The sequence below is a fragment of the Hypanus sabinus genome, chromosome 7 (assembly GCF_030144855.1).
Source record: "Hypanus sabinus isolate sHypSab1 chromosome 7, sHypSab1.hap1, whole genome shotgun sequence".
Lineage (NCBI taxonomy): Eukaryota > Metazoa > Chordata > Chondrichthyes > Myliobatiformes > Dasyatidae > Hypanus > Hypanus sabinus.
The window spans coordinates 167,722,397-167,741,746 of record NC_082712.1 but is presented as its reverse complement, the minus strand read 5'-3'; the positions used below and the strand labels follow the sequence as shown (position 1 = coordinate 167,741,746).

The following is a 19,350-nucleotide window of genomic DNA, read 5'->3' as shown; positions in this document are numbered from 1 at the left end:
AACATAATAGAAATACAATCAATGAAAAACTGTACACCACAAAGACGGACAACCAATATGCAAAATTCAACAAACCATGCAAATGCAACAAATAAATAAATATGCAATAAATATCAAGAACATGAGTTGTAGAGTCCTTGAAAGTGAGCCAACAGGTTGTGAAATCAGTTCAGTGCTAGGGTGAGTGAAGCGGAGTAAAGTTATACCCTCTGGCTGTATCCACAACTTGTTATAGACTTTTCTGTTTGTGGTGTTTCTATACCAGGCCATATAGGAAAAATTGGTATTTCTATAATTGTACTGATTTCATCGTCGATAAGTTATCTTACTTTTTCCTTTATGCCTATTATTCTGAAATGTTAAGTACATTACTAAAGGACAAACCTTATTTCATTATTGATGGCATCCAACTGTTCTTGAAGCATCATAGCCAAAGTCTGGGCATCAGCCTGACCACTGGGTGAGAGTAAATCAACAGAGCTGAAAATTGTCTCTCTATCATCTTCCGCATCTGACACTTCAGGATCACTCTCAAAAGCCTGGGCCACATTTGCCAAGACACTGGCTTGTTGTGCCCGCTCCCATTCTTGTTCATTCAGGGTCTGGACCTGTTCATAAAAGTACAGTACATGTTACTCAGTAAAAAAAGGATACCAAAATATCATATATGAAACAAAGGTAGAGTGGCAGGAAAGGGACATCAATCCCATGAGCGTCCTTCCACAAATTCAATCCAGACATCAATTTCATCCAAGTTTTTAAAAAAATTGGAAATATAAAAAGAAAATGGTGTAAGTAGTCATGTCAGGCCACATCAGTGGGAAGTAAAATAATTTTTCAGTTGAAGACCTTTTGTTAAAAAGCTTATTACCAATTCTACAAACTTATTATCAATTCTTGTTTCCTTGGTGTCATAACCTTGAACATCCCTGCTCAACAAATAAAATATGCAATCACTCATTCTGTAATTTTCTAACTGTACCCATGTTTCAATACACTTTGGCAAAAAGAATATTATATACAACATTCTGTCAAAAAAAAATCAAATTATTGGGAAAAACGTTAACAATAAAGATCCACGTGATCAATTGTAAACCAACAAACTACTGGTCAATCTTCACAAAATATTGAATTTTGCATCTCTATTTGAAATATCAATTCACAAGTTTTACTTTGTTATCAATACTCATATGATACCTGATTTATCTACAACTATGTTCTATATTCTACTTGGAAATGAAAATACAAACCTTACATTAGATTTAAATGTGTGAAATTGGTGCTAACTGGCGAGTGACGGAAATTGCATTTAGTGACTTGCATCTGATGGTGCTAAGCATTACACAATTCCTTGCAGCTGGCTCCAGCACTAATCTGATATTTAGAACTATTTAATAATAGTTTAAAGGGAAAATTAAAATTCTTAAAATATTTAAAATTCTATCTGTTTTAGTCTAAAAAAAGTAAAAAATAAAGAAAAATAAATAAATAAATAACTTGAGCTCACGCAAGGAAATCTGCATATGCTGGAAATTCAAGCAACACACACAAAATGCTGGTGGAATGCAGCAGGCCAGGCAGCATCTATAGGAAGTACAGTTGATGTTTCAGGCAGAGACCCTTCGCCAGGACTTGAGCTTATCTTTGTAATGAAGGGTAAAGACACCATTCAAATGAATGGGACGTTGCTTAATGCTACCTTTCGTTGGCATCAAGCCAAAGGGGCAAGATACAAAGTGCATCCAGTCCCCCAATCAGCATGATCTGGAACTGGAGTTTTAGGACATGGGTGTTTCCAGCTTTCACAGTGTAGTGCACACAAGTTGTTGAAGGTCATAGGGTGAAGGTTCCCTGCAGAAGCACAGCTCACGATGGATTCTAGTGGCTCATTATAGGCTACATTTATGGAAAGGTTACATTTACCTTTCTTTGGACAGGTGCCTGCGTGTACCATGATAATGAATTGAAATGCCCAAAGCAAGCTATTCATTTAGATTTAAAAAAAAACTTCAATCATTACTTGACAAGTAATTGGTAAGTAATGAATACAATTCGGGATCGAAAACTGTGCTTCAGCGTGTGAAACAAACTTACATTCTGCAGAAAAATCCATCAGAAATGCAGCAGGGAAAGAAAATAATAGTAATACATCATCAATAGATCACAAGTAATAGTAGACAAAAGTTACGCTTCAGTGAAACATTTGAGATTATACTGCAAAGGGAGTTGAATATTCTCTGATTAAAATACATCATGAAAGAAACAAAGCAATTAAAGGGAATGAATATGTAAATGAAGGATAGGAGCAGAAAACAGTACACCAGGTACGAAGGCACATAACTTGCTGATGCCAATCATTCAAAACAATCCACGAACAAAGAGTTAGCAGAGCAATTAATCACCAGTCTTAGGCCTTTCACATTAGATGACATTAGACAGGTTTTCAAGCAAGCAGTGCCACCATAGCTGGAAAACAATCTCACCCATAATGAACAAAGATTTATTGGAACCAAGGGATCTGAAGTGCATGGACTAATTCTGGAATACACAAATAAATTGAGCTTCTATTTAATATTCTAATAACTGTAACATACGATGTCAAGCACCCAAGGCATTCAGAGACAGTGCAGACAGCGAAAGATTGGGTACACTTCATTAGCTGAACTAAACAAGGAATGGGAAAGAGGGAAATGGGAAAGGAGCGAAAAGGTGGAGGTCAGAGGTAGGGGTAGGAGTGAGACTCCCACAACAGAGTTATATCCAGAGAGCAGATCATTCTATCTGAAAGACTCAGTCATACATCCTCAGATTGTGTTTAGTGCTAACTTCAGGAGAAGACAGATGCATGAGGGGCATTTAAGAAAATCTTTATAGGCACGAGGAGGATAAAAAAAAAACAGGAAGGCTATTTAGGAGGGAAGGGTTAGATTGCTTAGAGTAGGTTAAGAGCTTAACACAACATTGTGGGCCACAGGCTTGTACTGTACTGTAATGCTTTATGTCCTGTGTTCCATTTATCCTGAAAAAACCTGAAAAACACAGCAACTTATGGCTTTTAGGCATTTATAAGAATGCCTTGGTTGATGCTGATCTCCGACATGAACTTAAACTCCAAAGTAATTCATATAATAAATATTTCCAGGACCAGGGCATCTTTCCAGACAAGACTTCCCATAGTCCATCCACTATTTTACAAAAAGTAACTTGAAAGCCTTAGACAGCAACAAATCAGTATTTTCTTTAAGTATAGACAGTAACTTTTATAATTTCAGAATAAGAGAAAAATCAGACTTATGATCATAGGATATTCCAAAACTTCTTGTTGTTAATCAGTTTCTAACAAACTAACAGTCTTAATGAATGATATTGTTTGAAGGATGCATATTGGGCAAGATACAGGCCAAACCTGCCAAAGCTTCAAAACAGTGGTAGATTCTATATCCAGCCATCTGGAGATCCCATCCATAAAATAGAGCTTCAGTAATGCAGTCTGAATTTTGATGGTCTCAGCAAGCAAAAAAAAAATTGTGTTTCAACTCAAAAGGCAAGTGTGTTACCCATTGGCCAGGGCAGCATGTTTTGTCCAAATACAAAAATCCAAAATTCTTCTAAAGAAACTTCAGGCAGTAAAGAACAACTTGTTTTTTTTTAAAAGAAAAAGATCTAGTTTCTGATGGACAGGTAGTGTTAAAGATGGAGTCCTATTCTTGGAGTACAAATTAAAATGCTAGATCCTCAAAAGATGCAAGAGCAGAGAAATTGCTTCTAATCATATTATGTATAAAGTTGTCATAAAAACATACCAAACAAGAATGTTACCAAAAAGACTTTACCTTTGAAGGCTCATCTCGTAAAGCTGCCAAGCGACCCTTCTGAGTTCTACGCAATACTGAAGTGCTGCTGTACGGGTCTGGATGGGAGTCTCCTTCTGATGCTGTTGATAATGGATACCTATAATCCGAGCTGCTTAAATGAGGCCTGCTAGAACAAAACAAATCAACATTTGGGTTGCATGCAGCCCCACGTATTAGAAACAAAAGTACAATGCCAAAGTTGTGCTGTCAACCTACATTCCTAATGAGAATAGCACCCTATATTGAACTAACATGTCTGGAGGTTAAGAACAGAGATTTCTTTGATAACAATTCATTACAAGATTCCAGCAATACCTAAAAGATCATTGGCAGCTCCCAACATTAAACACTTTATATGGAAAAACACTACTTCGGATAAACAATTAAAGAACTTGCAACATAGCTCTGCATACTTAAGAGTAACTAAATGAAATAGTGAACAATTGCAGCTGACATTTCTTCCATTCTTAAAAACACAAATGGAACAAAGAATTTGGGAGTGGTACCAGGTAGAAGATTGGCCATGACAGTGAATGGCAGAGACTGCCCAAGGAACACAAGCCTACCCTTACTTTTATTTCCAATATTATGAGACACCATAGTAGCACAGTGGTTAGTGTAATGCTATTACTGTTAAGGACATTTGGAGTTAAATTCTGGTACCGTCTATATAGAGTTTGCACATTCTCCCCGAGACTGTGCGGGTTTCCTCTGGGTACTTCAGTTTCCTCCCACAATCCAACAACAGTTAACTGGTCATTGTAAATTGTCCTGCAATTAGTCTAGGGTTAAATGTGTGGGGTTACTGGGTGGTGCAGCTTGTTGGGCCAGAAGGGCCTGTTCTGTGCTATATTTCTAAATAACAATAAATAAGTTTTCACATTTTCACCCTAAATAATCAGTCTTATGCAAGTTCAAACAACACACAGAAAATGCTGGTGGAACACAGCAGGCCAGACAGCATCTATAGGGAGAAGCGCTGTCGACATTTCGGGCCTAGACCCTTCGTCAGGATTAATCGAAAGGAACGATACTAAGAGATTTGAAAGTAGTGGGGGGAGGGGAAAATGCGAAATGATAGGAGAAGACCGTAGGGGTGGGATGAAGCTAAGAGCTGGAAAGGTGATTGGCGAAAGTGATACAGAGCTGGAGAAGGTAAAGGATCATGGGACGGGAGGCCTCGGGAGAAAGAAAGGGGAGGGGAACACCAGAGGGAGATGGAGAACAGGCAAACAACTAAATATGTCAGGGATGGGGTAAGAAGGGGAGGAGGGGCTTTAACAGAAGTTAGAGAAGTCAATGTTCATGCCATCAGGTTGGAGGCTAGCCAGCCGGTATATAAGGTGTTGTTCCTCCAACCTGAGTTTGGATTCATGTTGACAATAGAGGAGGCCATGGATAGACATATCAGAATGGGAATGGGATGTGGAACTAAAATGTGTGGCCACTGGGAGTCTTATGGAAGTCCTGATTTTAGCAATTTCAAAAATCAGTCGTAGAACAAATTATTTCAGCTCTCGTATCAGGTGCATGGAATGTAAAGAAGCTGTTGTTTCATTAATTAAGAAATTAGGACATGGCCGCATTCCAAATAGGCCTCTATTTGTAGCTTTGAAGACTGGCACATTGTTTAAAGATCTTAGAAATAAATCTGCTGAGGGAAGCAAAGCTTGCTGCAGGTTTATTTTCTGTGGGAAACCAAAACATCTTGACATTGCTGCCAAACTTGTACAGAGTATGTTAGAGTTAGTGTCCATATTCATTCCTGGCTCTCTCCTCTGTATTGTGACAGGCTTAGACTTGCACAACAAACTGGATTTGGATTTCAGCCTTCAATTACATCAACACTATAGTGCAACTGTACACTTCCACAGAAGTTACTCATTAAATATCGGCATAATCAGTAAAATAAATCACAGAATTGTCAGCTTTTCCTCAAAAGGCCGAAGGTTCAAGAGATGAGATACTCATCTCTTATCTTGGATACTCAACCAAATGAAAAAGAGATTGAGTTTTATGCATTTGAAAACTCCAAAGGTCAATTAAGTTTCCAAGGGTTTATGGAATTCATCACAGCTCGTAGAGAGAGGAAGGATATGGAAGATTTGGAGATGGTGCAAAGGAGTTTAACTAGGATGTTGCCTGGATTAAATAGCACTTTCCAAAAGGTGAGGATTGAAAAACTTTGATTGGTTTCTCGAGCATCGAAGGCTGCAGGAGTGTATAAAAATGAGATGTACAGATAAAGCAGGTAATCAGAGTCTTGCAGAGAGAAAGACAGGTTCTTGGAATGTGCTGGAAGCAGATATAATAACAACATTGAAGAGACATTTGGACAGGCACATAACAAACTATCTGAGAGATTATACTAACAGAACCGCAGTTCTATAAATTACTCACCAGCCAATCACCCCATCCCTTCACCTAGACCTAGCAATCACTTGCCTGCTCTTGCGCCATCCCTTTCCCCTCCCACCTTTTTTTATATTGGCTATTTCTCCTCTTTCTCTGCAACCCTAATGAAGGGTTTTAGATCCAAAATGTGGAATTGTTGACTGTCCGCTTCCATCCATACAGCTGCCTGACCTGCTGAGTTCATCCAGCATTTTGTCTTGCTACATCAATTACAAAACTATCTCTTGGAATACCTATTAGAATTAATTCATATTTTCGATTCTTAGATGTCATTGAATAACCTTCAATTAATATATAGAGTTCAAGACAAAAATGAGAAAATTAAGATAGGAATTATAGAAGTGGCAAATTCACAAACAACTTTGTCAAAGTTGGCAGAAATATTGTTATATCTGTTTGATACCTGTGATGCAGAGGGTCGGCAAAAGAAGTTGCTTTTACTCTCCATTGATCATTTTCAGCCCGTGAGTTTTCAATTTCAGCCAGCAATTGATTCTGCAAATCAAAATATTAAATAGCTTGAAAATAATAAACTTTGAAATATATTGCAATGAAAAATTATAAGATGGTGCAAATATTGAAAGTGAAAATTTACTAGTTTTAATGCATTCTTAATAAAAAGAGGACGACGCATTAAAACGACTGACAAAACTCAAATACAAGCTTTTATATTTAAGTTAAATGATTTAAATAGGCCTCTCAAATTATCCTGTAGTCTAGGTTTAATAGATTGCAGCAAAGGATACTTCAACTCATTTGTAGAAATTTTACAAACGAAATCAGGTAATACATTTTTCTGGAAATAACCACCTTGTAATGCAATTTTACAAATTAAAAAAATTAGCCACACGAAATGATTACAACCCATGTTCAAAGTAATGGTATGAAGGACGTTAGTAGTTAGCCTATCTCCTGGGATAGACAGAGAGAAGGGAAGAATCAAAGATGGATCATGTGGAGGTGAGAGCAGATTACAAATTGGCAGTCAAGTAATAAAACTGCCAGAATCTGCCCGAGTTCAGGAAGCAGTACCAAATGCAGATTTCTATCAACGGGAAAAAGTGGTGAGGCAGTGGGATAGGGCAAGACTGAAACAAATACTGTTCCACATATCCCAGAAAAACACAAGCACATCTTGGGCACCTTTGATCCGAGGAAAGTGAGGAGTTAAACAAGTTGTTCAATGTGATAGCAAGCTGAATGATGAATACGTTGAATGAGGGGAACTAAAGAAAAAACAGAAGGTACTCAGACTATTCAGATGTGGGATAGAGGAATAAAGGAATTGCACATTGATGGTAGAGATGTGCCTGTTGAGACCATAGGACAAGTGAACTGGAAACAGACAAAAAGGTGTTTGTGCAGAGGTGTTACAGACACACTGTAAGTGGTAAAAGACTAGACCAGAGGACAATGGATAAAATTAAAGTAGAAATCAGTAAGTTAAATGGGGCAAGTACACAGTTGGCCTGCCAGGACAGTCAAGCTTGTGGATGTTTAGCAGGGGTCAAAAGCACATTGTCAAAATGGAGTAGATTAGAGCATGAGATGGAAATAGAAATGTCAAGATAGTCAGCAATGCATAGACAGAACAAGGGAGAAGTGCAGATGAATCAAGAGCACTTTATACAAGTGAAAGAGTCCAGGGTTTTGGGCAGGGGAGTGGGATGGGAAGAGATTGGCACTGGTTAAAGAAGTGGAAATACTGTTCAATGTCACCTTAAACTTGGAATTCATTGAGATGAAGCCAAGGTATCTAATTGTTTAGGATCAGATAGGTTAAGGTCAGAAGTGATAGCAACAAAAAGTTTCAGAGATAGAGAAACAACTCTATCCCACGGATGCAACCTGACTTGCTGAGTATTTTCAGCATTTTCCATTTTACTTCAGATTTCCAGCATCTACAGTTTTTGGATTTTCAATTATTGGTATAAAGGTTTTAAGATGAAAGATTCTAGTAACACAAAATCGTGAACAATGTTAGTAAAACAACTGAAGCATTTTAATTAGCAATGCAGCTAAATTACTTTGCTAATCATATAGAATCAAATGCAAATGAATATACGAGAAACATCAGGGCTGCAAGGATTACCTTCTCTTGATGTGTTTCTTCAATCAGTTGCTTGGTATTTTCAAGCTCTCGAATAAGGGAATTCTGAAATAGCATTTTCCAGAATAATAATTTACACCACATACTTAGTATTAATTAGTTTGAATTTAAGTACACTAACATTTCTCACTGAAGAATAGACTATATCACCCAGGGGTGAGTGAAGAGGAGAACAGGGATATTTTTCAGTTCTGTGCATTGAGTTAAGTAAAGCATTTAATTCCCTAAATTGCTTGTGTCTTTCTACATCAAATTTTCCAGAGTGGAACATGATCTATCAACAGACTTTATTGCATTGCTGTTGAATACAGTAAGATGGGCTATTATATTTACTTTTGTTATTCAATGAATATCTAAATTATATGGCAAAAGCATGGAATACATAAAAAAAAGCATGTATCAAATGCAAAGAATAAAGTACAATCCAAAGCCCCCCGCACAAATGCACTTGGAATTTTCAAAGTAAATTATCAAGTCCACGTAAGACACCATATACAACCCTCAGATTCATTTTGTTGCGGGCATTCACAGCAAATTCAAGAAACACAACAGCATCGATAAAAGTCTGCACCCAATAGGACAGAGAAACAACCAAAAAGTGCAAATAACAACAAATAATAAAAAACGAATAAGCAAGGAATATGAGATGAAAACCCCTTGAAGTGATTCCATAGGCTCTGGGAATGTTCAGTGATGGAGTGAGTGAGTTGAGTGAATTTATCCCTTCAGCCTCTTGAACCAGAGGGGATAACTTCACTCGCCTCATCACTGAACTATTTCCACAACCTATGGACCCATTTTCAAAGACCCTTCATCTCATATTCCTTGCTTATTTATTTTCTTTTGTATTTGTAGTTTTTTGTCTTTTGCCCTTTCATCACTGCAGCCAACAGGGCTGACAGTCTTTCACTGATTCGATTATGACTTTTTGGACTTCTGTATGCAAGAAAGAAAATGAATCCCAGGGTTGTTTATGGCAACACATGTTCTTTGATAATAAACTTACTTTGAAGTTTGAGGATAATAACTGTTCTATGAACCTGGTGGTGTGGGTCCCGAGGTTCCTGTACCTTCTTCCTGATTGTATCAGTGAGAAGAGGGCATGGCCTGGATGGTGGGGGCCCTTTCCTGCAGCAGCACTCCATGTAGATGTACTCAACAGTGGGGATGGCTTTAGCTATGATGGACTGGGCCAAATCCACTATTTTTTTATAGAATTTTCTGTTCAAAGACATTGACGTTTCTATACCAGGCTGTAACCAGTCAATACACTCTCCATCACACATCTATAGAAGGTTGTCATTGCTTTAGATGTTATGACGACTATGTAAACTTCTAAGGAAATAGAGGCACTGCTGAGCTTTCTTTGTAATGCCATTTACACGTTGGATGCAGCACAAATCCTCTGATATGATAACACCTAGGAATTTAAAGTCGCTGACTCTCTACCCCTGATCCAAGGAAGACTAGTTCATAGACCTCTAGTGAATCATCAGCTCCTTGGTCCTGCTGACATTCAGAGGCTGTTGTTCCACCACTGAGCCAAATTTTTTATCTCCCTCCTATATGTTGATTCAACACCTTTGATTCAGCCAATAAGTGGTGTTGCCAGCAAAATTTCTCTTCATCTGTTTTAAATAGGTACGCTCTAGACTGTGGCCTCTTGTCCTGGACTCACCCACCAAGGGAATCAGTCTTTCCACATCTACTCTGTCCAACCTTTTCAACATTCGAAATGTTTCTGAGATCTCCTCTCATTCTTCTATAATACAGTCCAAGAGACGACAAATGCTCCTCATATGTTAGCCCCTGCATTCCCGGGATCATCCTTGTAAATCTTCTCTGAATTCTCTACCACATCAGTACATCCCTTCTAAGATAGGGGGCCCAAAACTGCACACAGTATTCCAAATGAGGTCTCACCAGTGCCCCACAGAGCCTCATCAACACCTCCTTACTCTTATACACTATTCCTCTTGAAATGAATGCCAACATAGCATTCGCTTTCCTTACTGCCGATTCAACCTGGTGGTTAACCTTTAGGGTATCCTGCACTAGGACCCCCAAGTCCCTTTGCACTTCCGATTTTTGAATTTTCTGAAGTGCAAAGGGATTTGGTGGTCCTCGTGCAGGATACCCTAAAGGTTATCCACAGAGGTGTGGGTTGTTGAGTTGCCCTGCCCTATAAATATGACGCACAAAGTCAGGTTACTGACAGAGCCTACACTTCTCAAGAAAGATCTCTTTATGTGCACCATGCTCCTCTGACCTTTAACACAGGTGCCACCAGGGTTGTGTCCCAAGTCCCCTCCTCTACTCCGTTTACCCCCATGACTGCACTGCCATACACAACTCGAGGCTGCTGATCAATTGGCAGATGATACTACTTTGAACAGTCTTATTTCTAGCAGTAAAGAGACAGCCTACAGAGGAGAGGTTGACACCCTGACACAGTTGTGCCAAGGTAACAACCTTTCCCTCAATGTCCAAAAGACAAGAGATGATTGTGGATTACAGGAGGAGTGGAGACAACATCAACAGCAATAGGTCTGCAGTTAAGGTGAGTAGTTTCAAATTCTTCGGTATACACATCACCGAAGATCTCACCTGGACTGTACACACTGGCTGTGTGGCAAAAAAAAAAAGCGCAGCAGCATCCCTTCCATCTCAGAAATATGGCATAGGCCCCGAAATCCTCAAGACATTCTACAAGAGCACCATTGAGAGCATGGTACTTCAGAGTATGGTATAGACAGCTCAGCACATGCAGGATATTTACAGCAGCAGGTGCAGAAAGAAGGCCTGGAAGATCATTGGGGACACCAGTTTCCAAAACCATAAACTGTTTCAGCAGCTCCCGTTTGGCAAACGGTACTGTAGCATTAAACCCCAGTCCAATAGGACAGCTTCTTTCTACAAGCCATTGGGCTTATAAATTTGTAAGTCTGATTTTTACTTTCTCACATTGCGGGATGGATGCAACTTATAAATAAATTCTGAATGGGTTGATCAAAACAGCTTTCAGAGGACCTTAGAAGAAGAATTGTAGAGGTGCATGAAACTGGAAAATGCTACAAAAGCATTTCTAAAGACCTGAGTATTCATCAGTCCACAGTAGAAATTGTCTCCAAATGGAGGAAATTCTGTACTGTTTCGACTCTCCCTAGGAGTGGGCATCCTGCAAAAATCACACCAAGAGCACAATATTGAAGGAGGTGAAAAAGAACCTAAGGATAACAGCAAAAGCATGGTGGAAAGAGCATTATGGTTCGGGGCTGCTTTGCTGCATCAGGACCTGGACAGCATGCATTCACTGAGGGAACAATTAATTTAAAATTCTTTCAATTTTGCAGGAGAATGTCAGGCTAGTGGTCCATCACCTGAATCTTAATAGAAGTTGAATGATGCAACAAGACCATGATCTGAAACACAAGAGTAAATCAATAACAGAATGGTTTAAAAATAATAAAATTCATGTTTTGAAATGGCCAAGTCGAGTCCAGATCTTAACCCAATTGAGACGCTGTGGCATGACCTGAAGAGAGCTGTTTATACAAGGAATCCCAGAAATATTGATGAACGGAAACTGTTTTCTATGGAGGAATGGTCTAAGATTCCTCCAAGACGATGTGCAGGACCAATCAAGAGTTCCCGGAAACTTTGGGTTAAAGTTATTGCTGTACAAAGGGGTCACACCAGCACATACTTTTTCTGACAAATAAATGTAATATTGGATCATTTTTCTCAATAAATAAATGGACAAGTATATTTGTGTTTTTTATTTAACTGGGTTATTTTTATCTAGTTTTAGAACTTGCAGGAAGATCTGATCACATTTTAGGTCATGCAGCAATAGTGAAAATTTTAAAAGGGTTCACAAACTTTCTAGCACCACTGTATTGAGGCCATGGTCTTGAAGCTTATTGATTAGCTGAGGGGATGTCAGTATTGAATGCCGAGTTGTAGTTGATGAAAAGCATCATGATCTATACATCTTGACTGCTGAGGTGAAACCCTGCCAAATCGTAAGAAAGCTGAACTGGGCTTTGAAGCAGTGAAATGTACCAGAATGATATCAAGATTCCAAATGATAAACTGCAAAGCAAGACTAGATAAGCAGCTGTATTTCCTCACAGTTAAAATAGATGGGATTGAAGTTTAAAAATTAAAGGGAACTTATTGAGAAGAAATTCCTCCCATTGAGCTGGGGTATGTATGGCTATGAAGCATTATCTGTCAATTATTAATTGGCTTCTCTGGAGAGAAGATGAACAGTTCCTAGTTTTGAGGTTTTTGCCAGTGACAATTGATGCTAGGCTAATCATTAATTTTAAATCTGAGAGCAAATGTTGGTTAACATATTTCTGTCAAAGGATATGAGAAAAATGCAGGTGCATGGGGCTAGGATACAATTTATTGTTATTGAATGAAAAAAGGTTTGAGGAGTTAAATGCCCTATTCCTTTTATTATGCTGTTACATAGTATGTAAAACCCAGCAAACCTTGCCAAATAAACTAGGTTTGAGGTAAATAACATCTGCGAGGATCTAATAATTTAATATTTTGTTTTTAAAAGGACTACCTTTTCCTCTAATGCAGCCATCCTTTCCTTTAGATGCAGCTGAAGTCTTTCATTGGACTCTGACAGTAGCTTATCTACAGTGTCTGATAAGCGCTTATTATGTTCTTCGTTCATCTTTTCTCTCTGACGAGCCTTATAGATAAATAATGGGTAGATTAAAAGCTAGATTGAGAAACTTATCACTGCCAGTTGGTCAATATACACTATACAAAAGATAATTTTAAATACAAAAGCATGGTTAATTTTAAAAGCATGCATTTACCAATGTGAATAAGAACTTTACACTCACATTAAACACATTCATATTTACCTCATACCAGAAGTTTCATAACACAAGATAGAAATCTGGCACACAGAAAAGAATCAAGTATAGTGTAAAGCTACTGATTTTTTTGGCTATGCTGTCTGACCTGTTGAGTATTTACAACACTCTCTGCTTTTATTTCTGGTTTTCAGCATTTGCATTTTCTTTTAATTTTCAAATATTTTTCTATTTCTAAAATGTTTACAATCCAATGCAAAAGTTTACTGGTTACTTTTAAGATGAAACTCGTTAAATTTGAATAGAATTTGTTTATGAAATCATACTAAAGCTTCTAAGTATAAATGCATGGGGAGATATGGTGAGAAATCCTACTCTGACAATTGTACTGGGCAAATGCAGGATGTAAGAAGGGATAATCCCAGCATTCCATTAAAAATGCATTACATTTTTTCCTTAGTTATCCAAACAGCTTAAAAGAAATCAACTTTTTTTTTTATTGAACAGCAGAGTAATGCGAGTACTCTGAGACTGAGCAGATAACAAGGTTTTTTGGTAACCTGCAGCCTCCAAGTTGAATCCAAACAAAGGCACTCTACTACAAACAAGAGACCTGTTAACTGTTCTAGTGACTGGCATCTGAGGCTTAAGGGGTGGCAGTGGCAACCAGGGAGAGCACTGGGATAAAGAGAATAAATTTAGGTATTTTAATCCCCATATTGCAATATAGATCAGAAAAAAAAAGCATGAAACTCATATCAAAATTGGAGAACAACACACACAAAATGCTGGTGGAACAGAGCAGGCCAGACAGCATCTATAGGGAGAAGCGCTATTGACGTTTCGGGCCGAGACCCTTCATCAGGACTGGAGAATTGGAGAATTTTTTGGAGCAGAGCCAGTAGAATTATAAACACTTCAAAATGACATGGACAACCATTACAACAAACTCCCATCTGACAATGTTTCTGTTATGGATTAAGACGAATTTGCCATTTTTGCATACGCAAAAAGACATCTAGCATGGTGATTGATGGCCAGCATACCATACAGCAACCATTCACCCATTTACACTAATCCTACACTGAAAAGGAAATTTAGGATTTTTTCCTTATTAAAGTAGTTTACAGTTTATACTGTGAGCAAGTCTATAAAGTTACAAAAGAATCCATGCACTAATGTTACAAGTTGCATAAGATTCTACTTTTAGTTTCAGGTTTATCATTTTAGATTCAATAAATGGGAACATGGAAACTCCCAATCAACATACTCGCTGCAATTCTTGATTCTTTTCTTCGAGCTGTGCCTCCAACTGCCGTAACCTTTCTTCAATGTTTCCATGCCTTTCTTCCGCCTGACAAATAAATAAATACCATTGTCAAATATCTCAGGTTTGTACTTTGAAATAATAAATCTCTATGAAATTTTAAAAGTTTTCCAAGAAGTACAGGTCGAGTTTAGAGTAAGCTTCAGCCAGTGGTCTCTCAAAAGCCCATGGCATTTTATGGAAAGATGACAGAAGCACATAGATGATTTTTTTTTTAAACTGCTGTGCATAGTTTTGAAGCTTTAATGTTCAGCAAGCTTATTACAAGGTCTAAGCTTCAACTGCCACGTTTGCAGAAGGCAACAAGCAGCAAGCACAAGACAGTGACTGGAACATTGTATCATCTACCTTCCTAAGCATGGAGCTCAGTTCCGTCAGTTTAGCTTCCATGAGGGTAGACTCTTCAGAAGAAAAGGAAGGATCAGACTAAGAAAGGCAGACAGGTACAGGAAACAGTAGAAAGAAAGGTTACTGTTGTTAGGACTACCATACTAAAAAGGGAAAGAGACGAAGATAAATACTGATTAGTTTATCCAGAAACGTACAAAATAGGATATCAGATACAAGCTCATAAAAGAGGACGTGTATATATGGACCAATGGTTATGTACATGGACTAAATGCTGCATAAGCATTAACAGACTGGCTTATATTATGGAATGGAATAACTATCTTTACTAAAGACTTAATACATCATGACAATTACCGTAAAAATATTGTGAAATTTAGCAAAATAACAATCACATCAATTATATTCAGAATCAATGTTCAATTAACTGCTATACTCAAAGCATACAAATCTTAAAAAGTACCCAAAAAATTGGATTTCAATGTAGAAGCCAATCTCACTCATTTTGTCCATCATGCTTATCAGATATTTGACACTCTCTCATCTATGCCCTTTCAAGCAGCAAATGGGTACAGCTATCACACACTGCATAGAATATTTAACCCTAGGAATTGGCAAAATTGGTCTTCTGACTCCTTGGTTGCTAGTAACCATTGAGAAGGTTCCTGCTCATTTTGAGCAACTATCTCTAATGCCTGGAAATGTGGCACTTCAATTTAGAGCAGTCATCATTTGAAATCTCATAAAAAGGTACAACTGGGACCAGTTTTTACCTTTTTATCTTCTGCACTTTCTCGCTGTATTCTGGTCACATAAGGAGGACATTCTGCCCATCCTCCAGCTTTGTGTCCTATGTCTGCTCAAATTAGCAACTAAAGTAGTTACTCATCCTCAGGGAACAGTCTTCATTTTCCCTGGATTAATGAGGTTCCACTAACAGGAGTGTTCAGTTTAAGACGAACAGTAAAACAAGTTACACTAGCTTTAAACTAAAGAAACGTTTTCTGGAGATACAACTGTTGATTCTCATCTATATTTCTCATAAACACACATAAATTCAACTTAATGTCTATAATAATATGAGAGACAACAAAATCCTTGAAGTTTAATTTACTATATATTTTTTAATGTGTTATGAGTTGCAGATCTTTGTTTTACTTGGTCTGGTTTCTATTCTATATGCCATGGCCAAAATTTTAAGTTTGTCTACATGCAGTAACATCTGAATCTGAAAGGGAAGAATTTGCAGGGCTGAAGAACAGGGCAAGGAAGTAGGGTTAGCTGGATTTCCTTGTGTAGGACCTGAATGAACACAGTGAGATGAATTATCTCATTTCGTGGCAGTACAATCCATGACATCAAATAAAAAAAAATTCTTTCTTGTGAGAAATGCAAAAAGGCCAATTCATCGTCATCTTTATTTCAACAATATTCCTAGCAGATATGCATTATGAAATTAAGATTTCCCATGACAATTCTGCAATATCAAATCATGTATAACTAAGACATCATTACATGGCTCATTATACAGAATTGTAGAAGCAAATACAATCAGATCTGGGTCAGCAAGTTCAGGAAGGACCCCTTAAAGCTATGGAATGGATGGTGCAAAAAGAAAAAAAACAATAGCTTTCAATCACAGCCAACCCCAGTTCCAATTGTCCTACTATATTGGTTTTCATCTCGTGCCAGGTTTACTCTGTCTCAGAACAAGAAGCTATGAAGCACCTTGTTTTTATTTGCTTGAGGTGTTATGTATGCTTTTGATGCATACAGCATTTTCCTCCTGACATTTTACATCAAAAATCTTTTTTTTTTTTGGAAGAGGCCTTTAATCAGAAACCCTTGCAAAGAAGTCCAGAAACAAAATGCTGCTGTACTCATGGATTATGCCCACTTTAATTTGGGATTATGTTCAGTTGAATTTCAGTTGATAGGACACTGCAAAAACCAATACTCAAGCTCAAGCTGTCCTATAGAACATCCCACATTCTTGGGAACACCCTTTGTTATTAGTTATCAAATAGAACTCAAAAGGTGACAAAAGTTTTAATCTCTGAAATGTCATTATTTCTCCATTGATTATCATTTCGTTTTGAAAAGTGAACATCACTAAATGATCCATTCACTTTCAATTTTGTTTGTTACTCAACATTAAGTAAACATAACAAACATGTCAGTTATAAAATTAATTCACTTTGTGTCTTGTGATCCTGGCACAGTTTATTACATTCAAGCTCCCTGTAGATTTAATGCCCTACCTTTGAGAGTGCAGCCACTCTTTGTGCCAACTCTGCTTCTACTTCTGGTAGTGTTTCTGCTTTTCTGAGAGTCTGCTGTAGTTTTTGCTCAGCTAGTTCCAGCCGCTCTTGCAACTGACGGTTCTTCTCTTCACTCTATATTTGCAGTTTTAACGAATTAACATCAAGTCAATCCCAATGCAGAAGCAGTTGTAGAAATAAGAACAATCCTAATATTTGTTCAAGTCAGATAAAACACAAGTGGATAGAGAAGGAGATGCTGTGGAACCCAGACAACTGTGGTTTGAAGATCCAGCAAACTTACTGGAAGTTTGCTAGTTACATTATTTTTAACCAGGGAATTAAATCAAGACCCCAACAGCCCACCAACAGTTTTTGGGATTGAATCATTAACATAGGAATTATTTCAATGTCCTGTTATAGTCTCTTTAACTTTCCACACTAGATGATTTCCCATCACCCTATGAGAATTTTTGGCTTCAAAGATTAATTTTATCATCAAAATATGTATGAGAAGACAAATCTCAGTTGTATTCTGCCAGTGAGCCATGAAATACAGAACAAAAGAGATTTAAAAAAAGATCAACCCCCCCCCCCGCAAAGAAGCAAAAACTCAAACCCAAACCCCCCCAACTCGCCAATCTGCAACAAGAAAGAAAACACAGAAAACTAAAGACAACCAATATATTTGTTCTATCAAGTATTGGCTGAACTTGGTTAACTTGCTGTGTAACAGAATCTATTTCAGATCTGAAAACGAATAATAAAGAATTTGCATCTTTATTCTATGTCTTGTCTTCATCTTATTTGGAGCCAAAATATGGAAGTGGTGAACTATATTATATTTAAATATGTAGCATCACTATATAAAAGGAACTTAATTTTCAAAAATATTCAGCATTCTTCCTATGTTTGCTACCTACTTTTTTAATTATTATTATTATTATTATTATATGGTAGTTAATTTTAGTTCACCTTACTTAGGTCTGGGCAACTAAAGATTCCATATTATGTTGCAATATTTTGAAATGTTCTGTAAAGCTGTGCATCCTTTGATGAGAACCCATTCAAACCATTAACTATCTTTACTGATGCAGATTTAACAATGGATTTTAATTTATTTTTGTTTTTCTTCTTCACAGCTACAAAATTCAACATGTCAACTGCTACTTTTAGCATGAAAATATCAAGGCTGACTAAAATTTGTTGAGACAGCTACTATCAAATGTATTCATTCAACTAATCCATTACAAAATATGAAACACATACATAACCACAAAATTACAAGTGTGGTCATAAAGATTAAATGGAAATATTCAGTGAAATTGTACCACTGCAGTACCTAGACAAAAATATTAAGTAACCCAAATCCATATTTGCCCAGAGAAATTTTGAGTGCACTCCTTTCAGTGACAAAACTTAGAAATAATTTGGAGTTTGTCAAATATCTATTTATACAGTCTTATCTTAAATTTCAAGTTTATAAAATCAAATACTTCCTGCTAGAAATGAAAACTGAATAGTTCTCTACATCCTAGTACTTCAATAGAGACAGCATCAGGAGAATAAAAGATGTACTAACATAGAAACAGTGTAATTGCATATTTTCACTGTTAATCACTTTCAACTTCACAGCTACAGAAGTCATTCCGCTGCCATAACAAGCATAATCTCTGTTCCTCTCTATTCAGTAAGATTTTGCTTTCAACTGAGTGCTTCATTACTAAGTGATGAAAACATGCAAAACAGAATAATCAGAACACTTCTGTCAATTAATGCAAGTACCTGTAAGTACATGGCATCTTTATTGGCAAGTTCATTTTCAAGTTTATCATTAAGATCATGTACAGATGTTGATTCTCGTTGTGCATTGAGGTAGCGTTTTTCAAGTGTTGTTATCCTTTCTTCCATGTCTTCTTTCTGAGCCATGGCCTATTTACAATCAGAAGATGTATGAGAATCAGTCACTGTTCTTTCTTCACTCAACTTATCCACAACTTCTTTCAATATTCTGTCCCAAACTAATGAATCCCATTTATTGTTCTTTAAATATTTCCTCTAAAAGGTGATATTTCTACGTATATAAATTACAAGTGTGTTTAAGAATCTTGATAAAATTCAAATTACCTTAATGTGTATGGAAATGCCTTTATGCCAGCATGAGGAATTTACCTGCAGCCGTTGCTGCAAT

At 37.3% G+C, this 19,350-nt stretch overlaps 1 protein-coding gene across 5 annotated transcripts in view; it reads right to left on the bottom strand.

Annotated features, from left to right (window-relative positions):
• LOC132397379 (liprin-alpha-1-like) overlaps window positions 1–19,350 on the bottom strand; it is a 150,422-nt gene that overhangs the window by 50,143 nt on the left and 80,929 nt on the right. For 3 of the 5 annotated variants that reach the window (XM_059976070.1, XM_059976066.1, XM_059976069.1), the window contains exons 7-14: window positions 18,945–19,091; window positions 17,160–17,294; window positions 14,494–14,577; window positions 12,962–13,093; window positions 8,362–8,424; window positions 6,673–6,764; window positions 3,834–3,981; window positions 385–608 (exon numbers count right to left, since the gene is read on the bottom strand). In XM_059976070.1, the coding sequence (XP_059832053.1) occupies window positions 385–608; window positions 3,834–3,981; window positions 6,673–6,764; window positions 8,362–8,424; window positions 12,962–13,093; window positions 14,494–14,577; window positions 17,160–17,294; window positions 18,945–19,091 (1,025 nt within the window). The remainder of the gene's footprint in view (window positions 1–384; window positions 609–3,833; window positions 3,982–6,672; window positions 6,765–8,361; window positions 8,425–12,961; window positions 13,094–14,493; window positions 14,578–17,159; window positions 17,295–18,944; window positions 19,092–19,350) is intronic. The other 2 variants (XM_059976067.1, XM_059976071.1) reach the window with 1 other exon arrangement.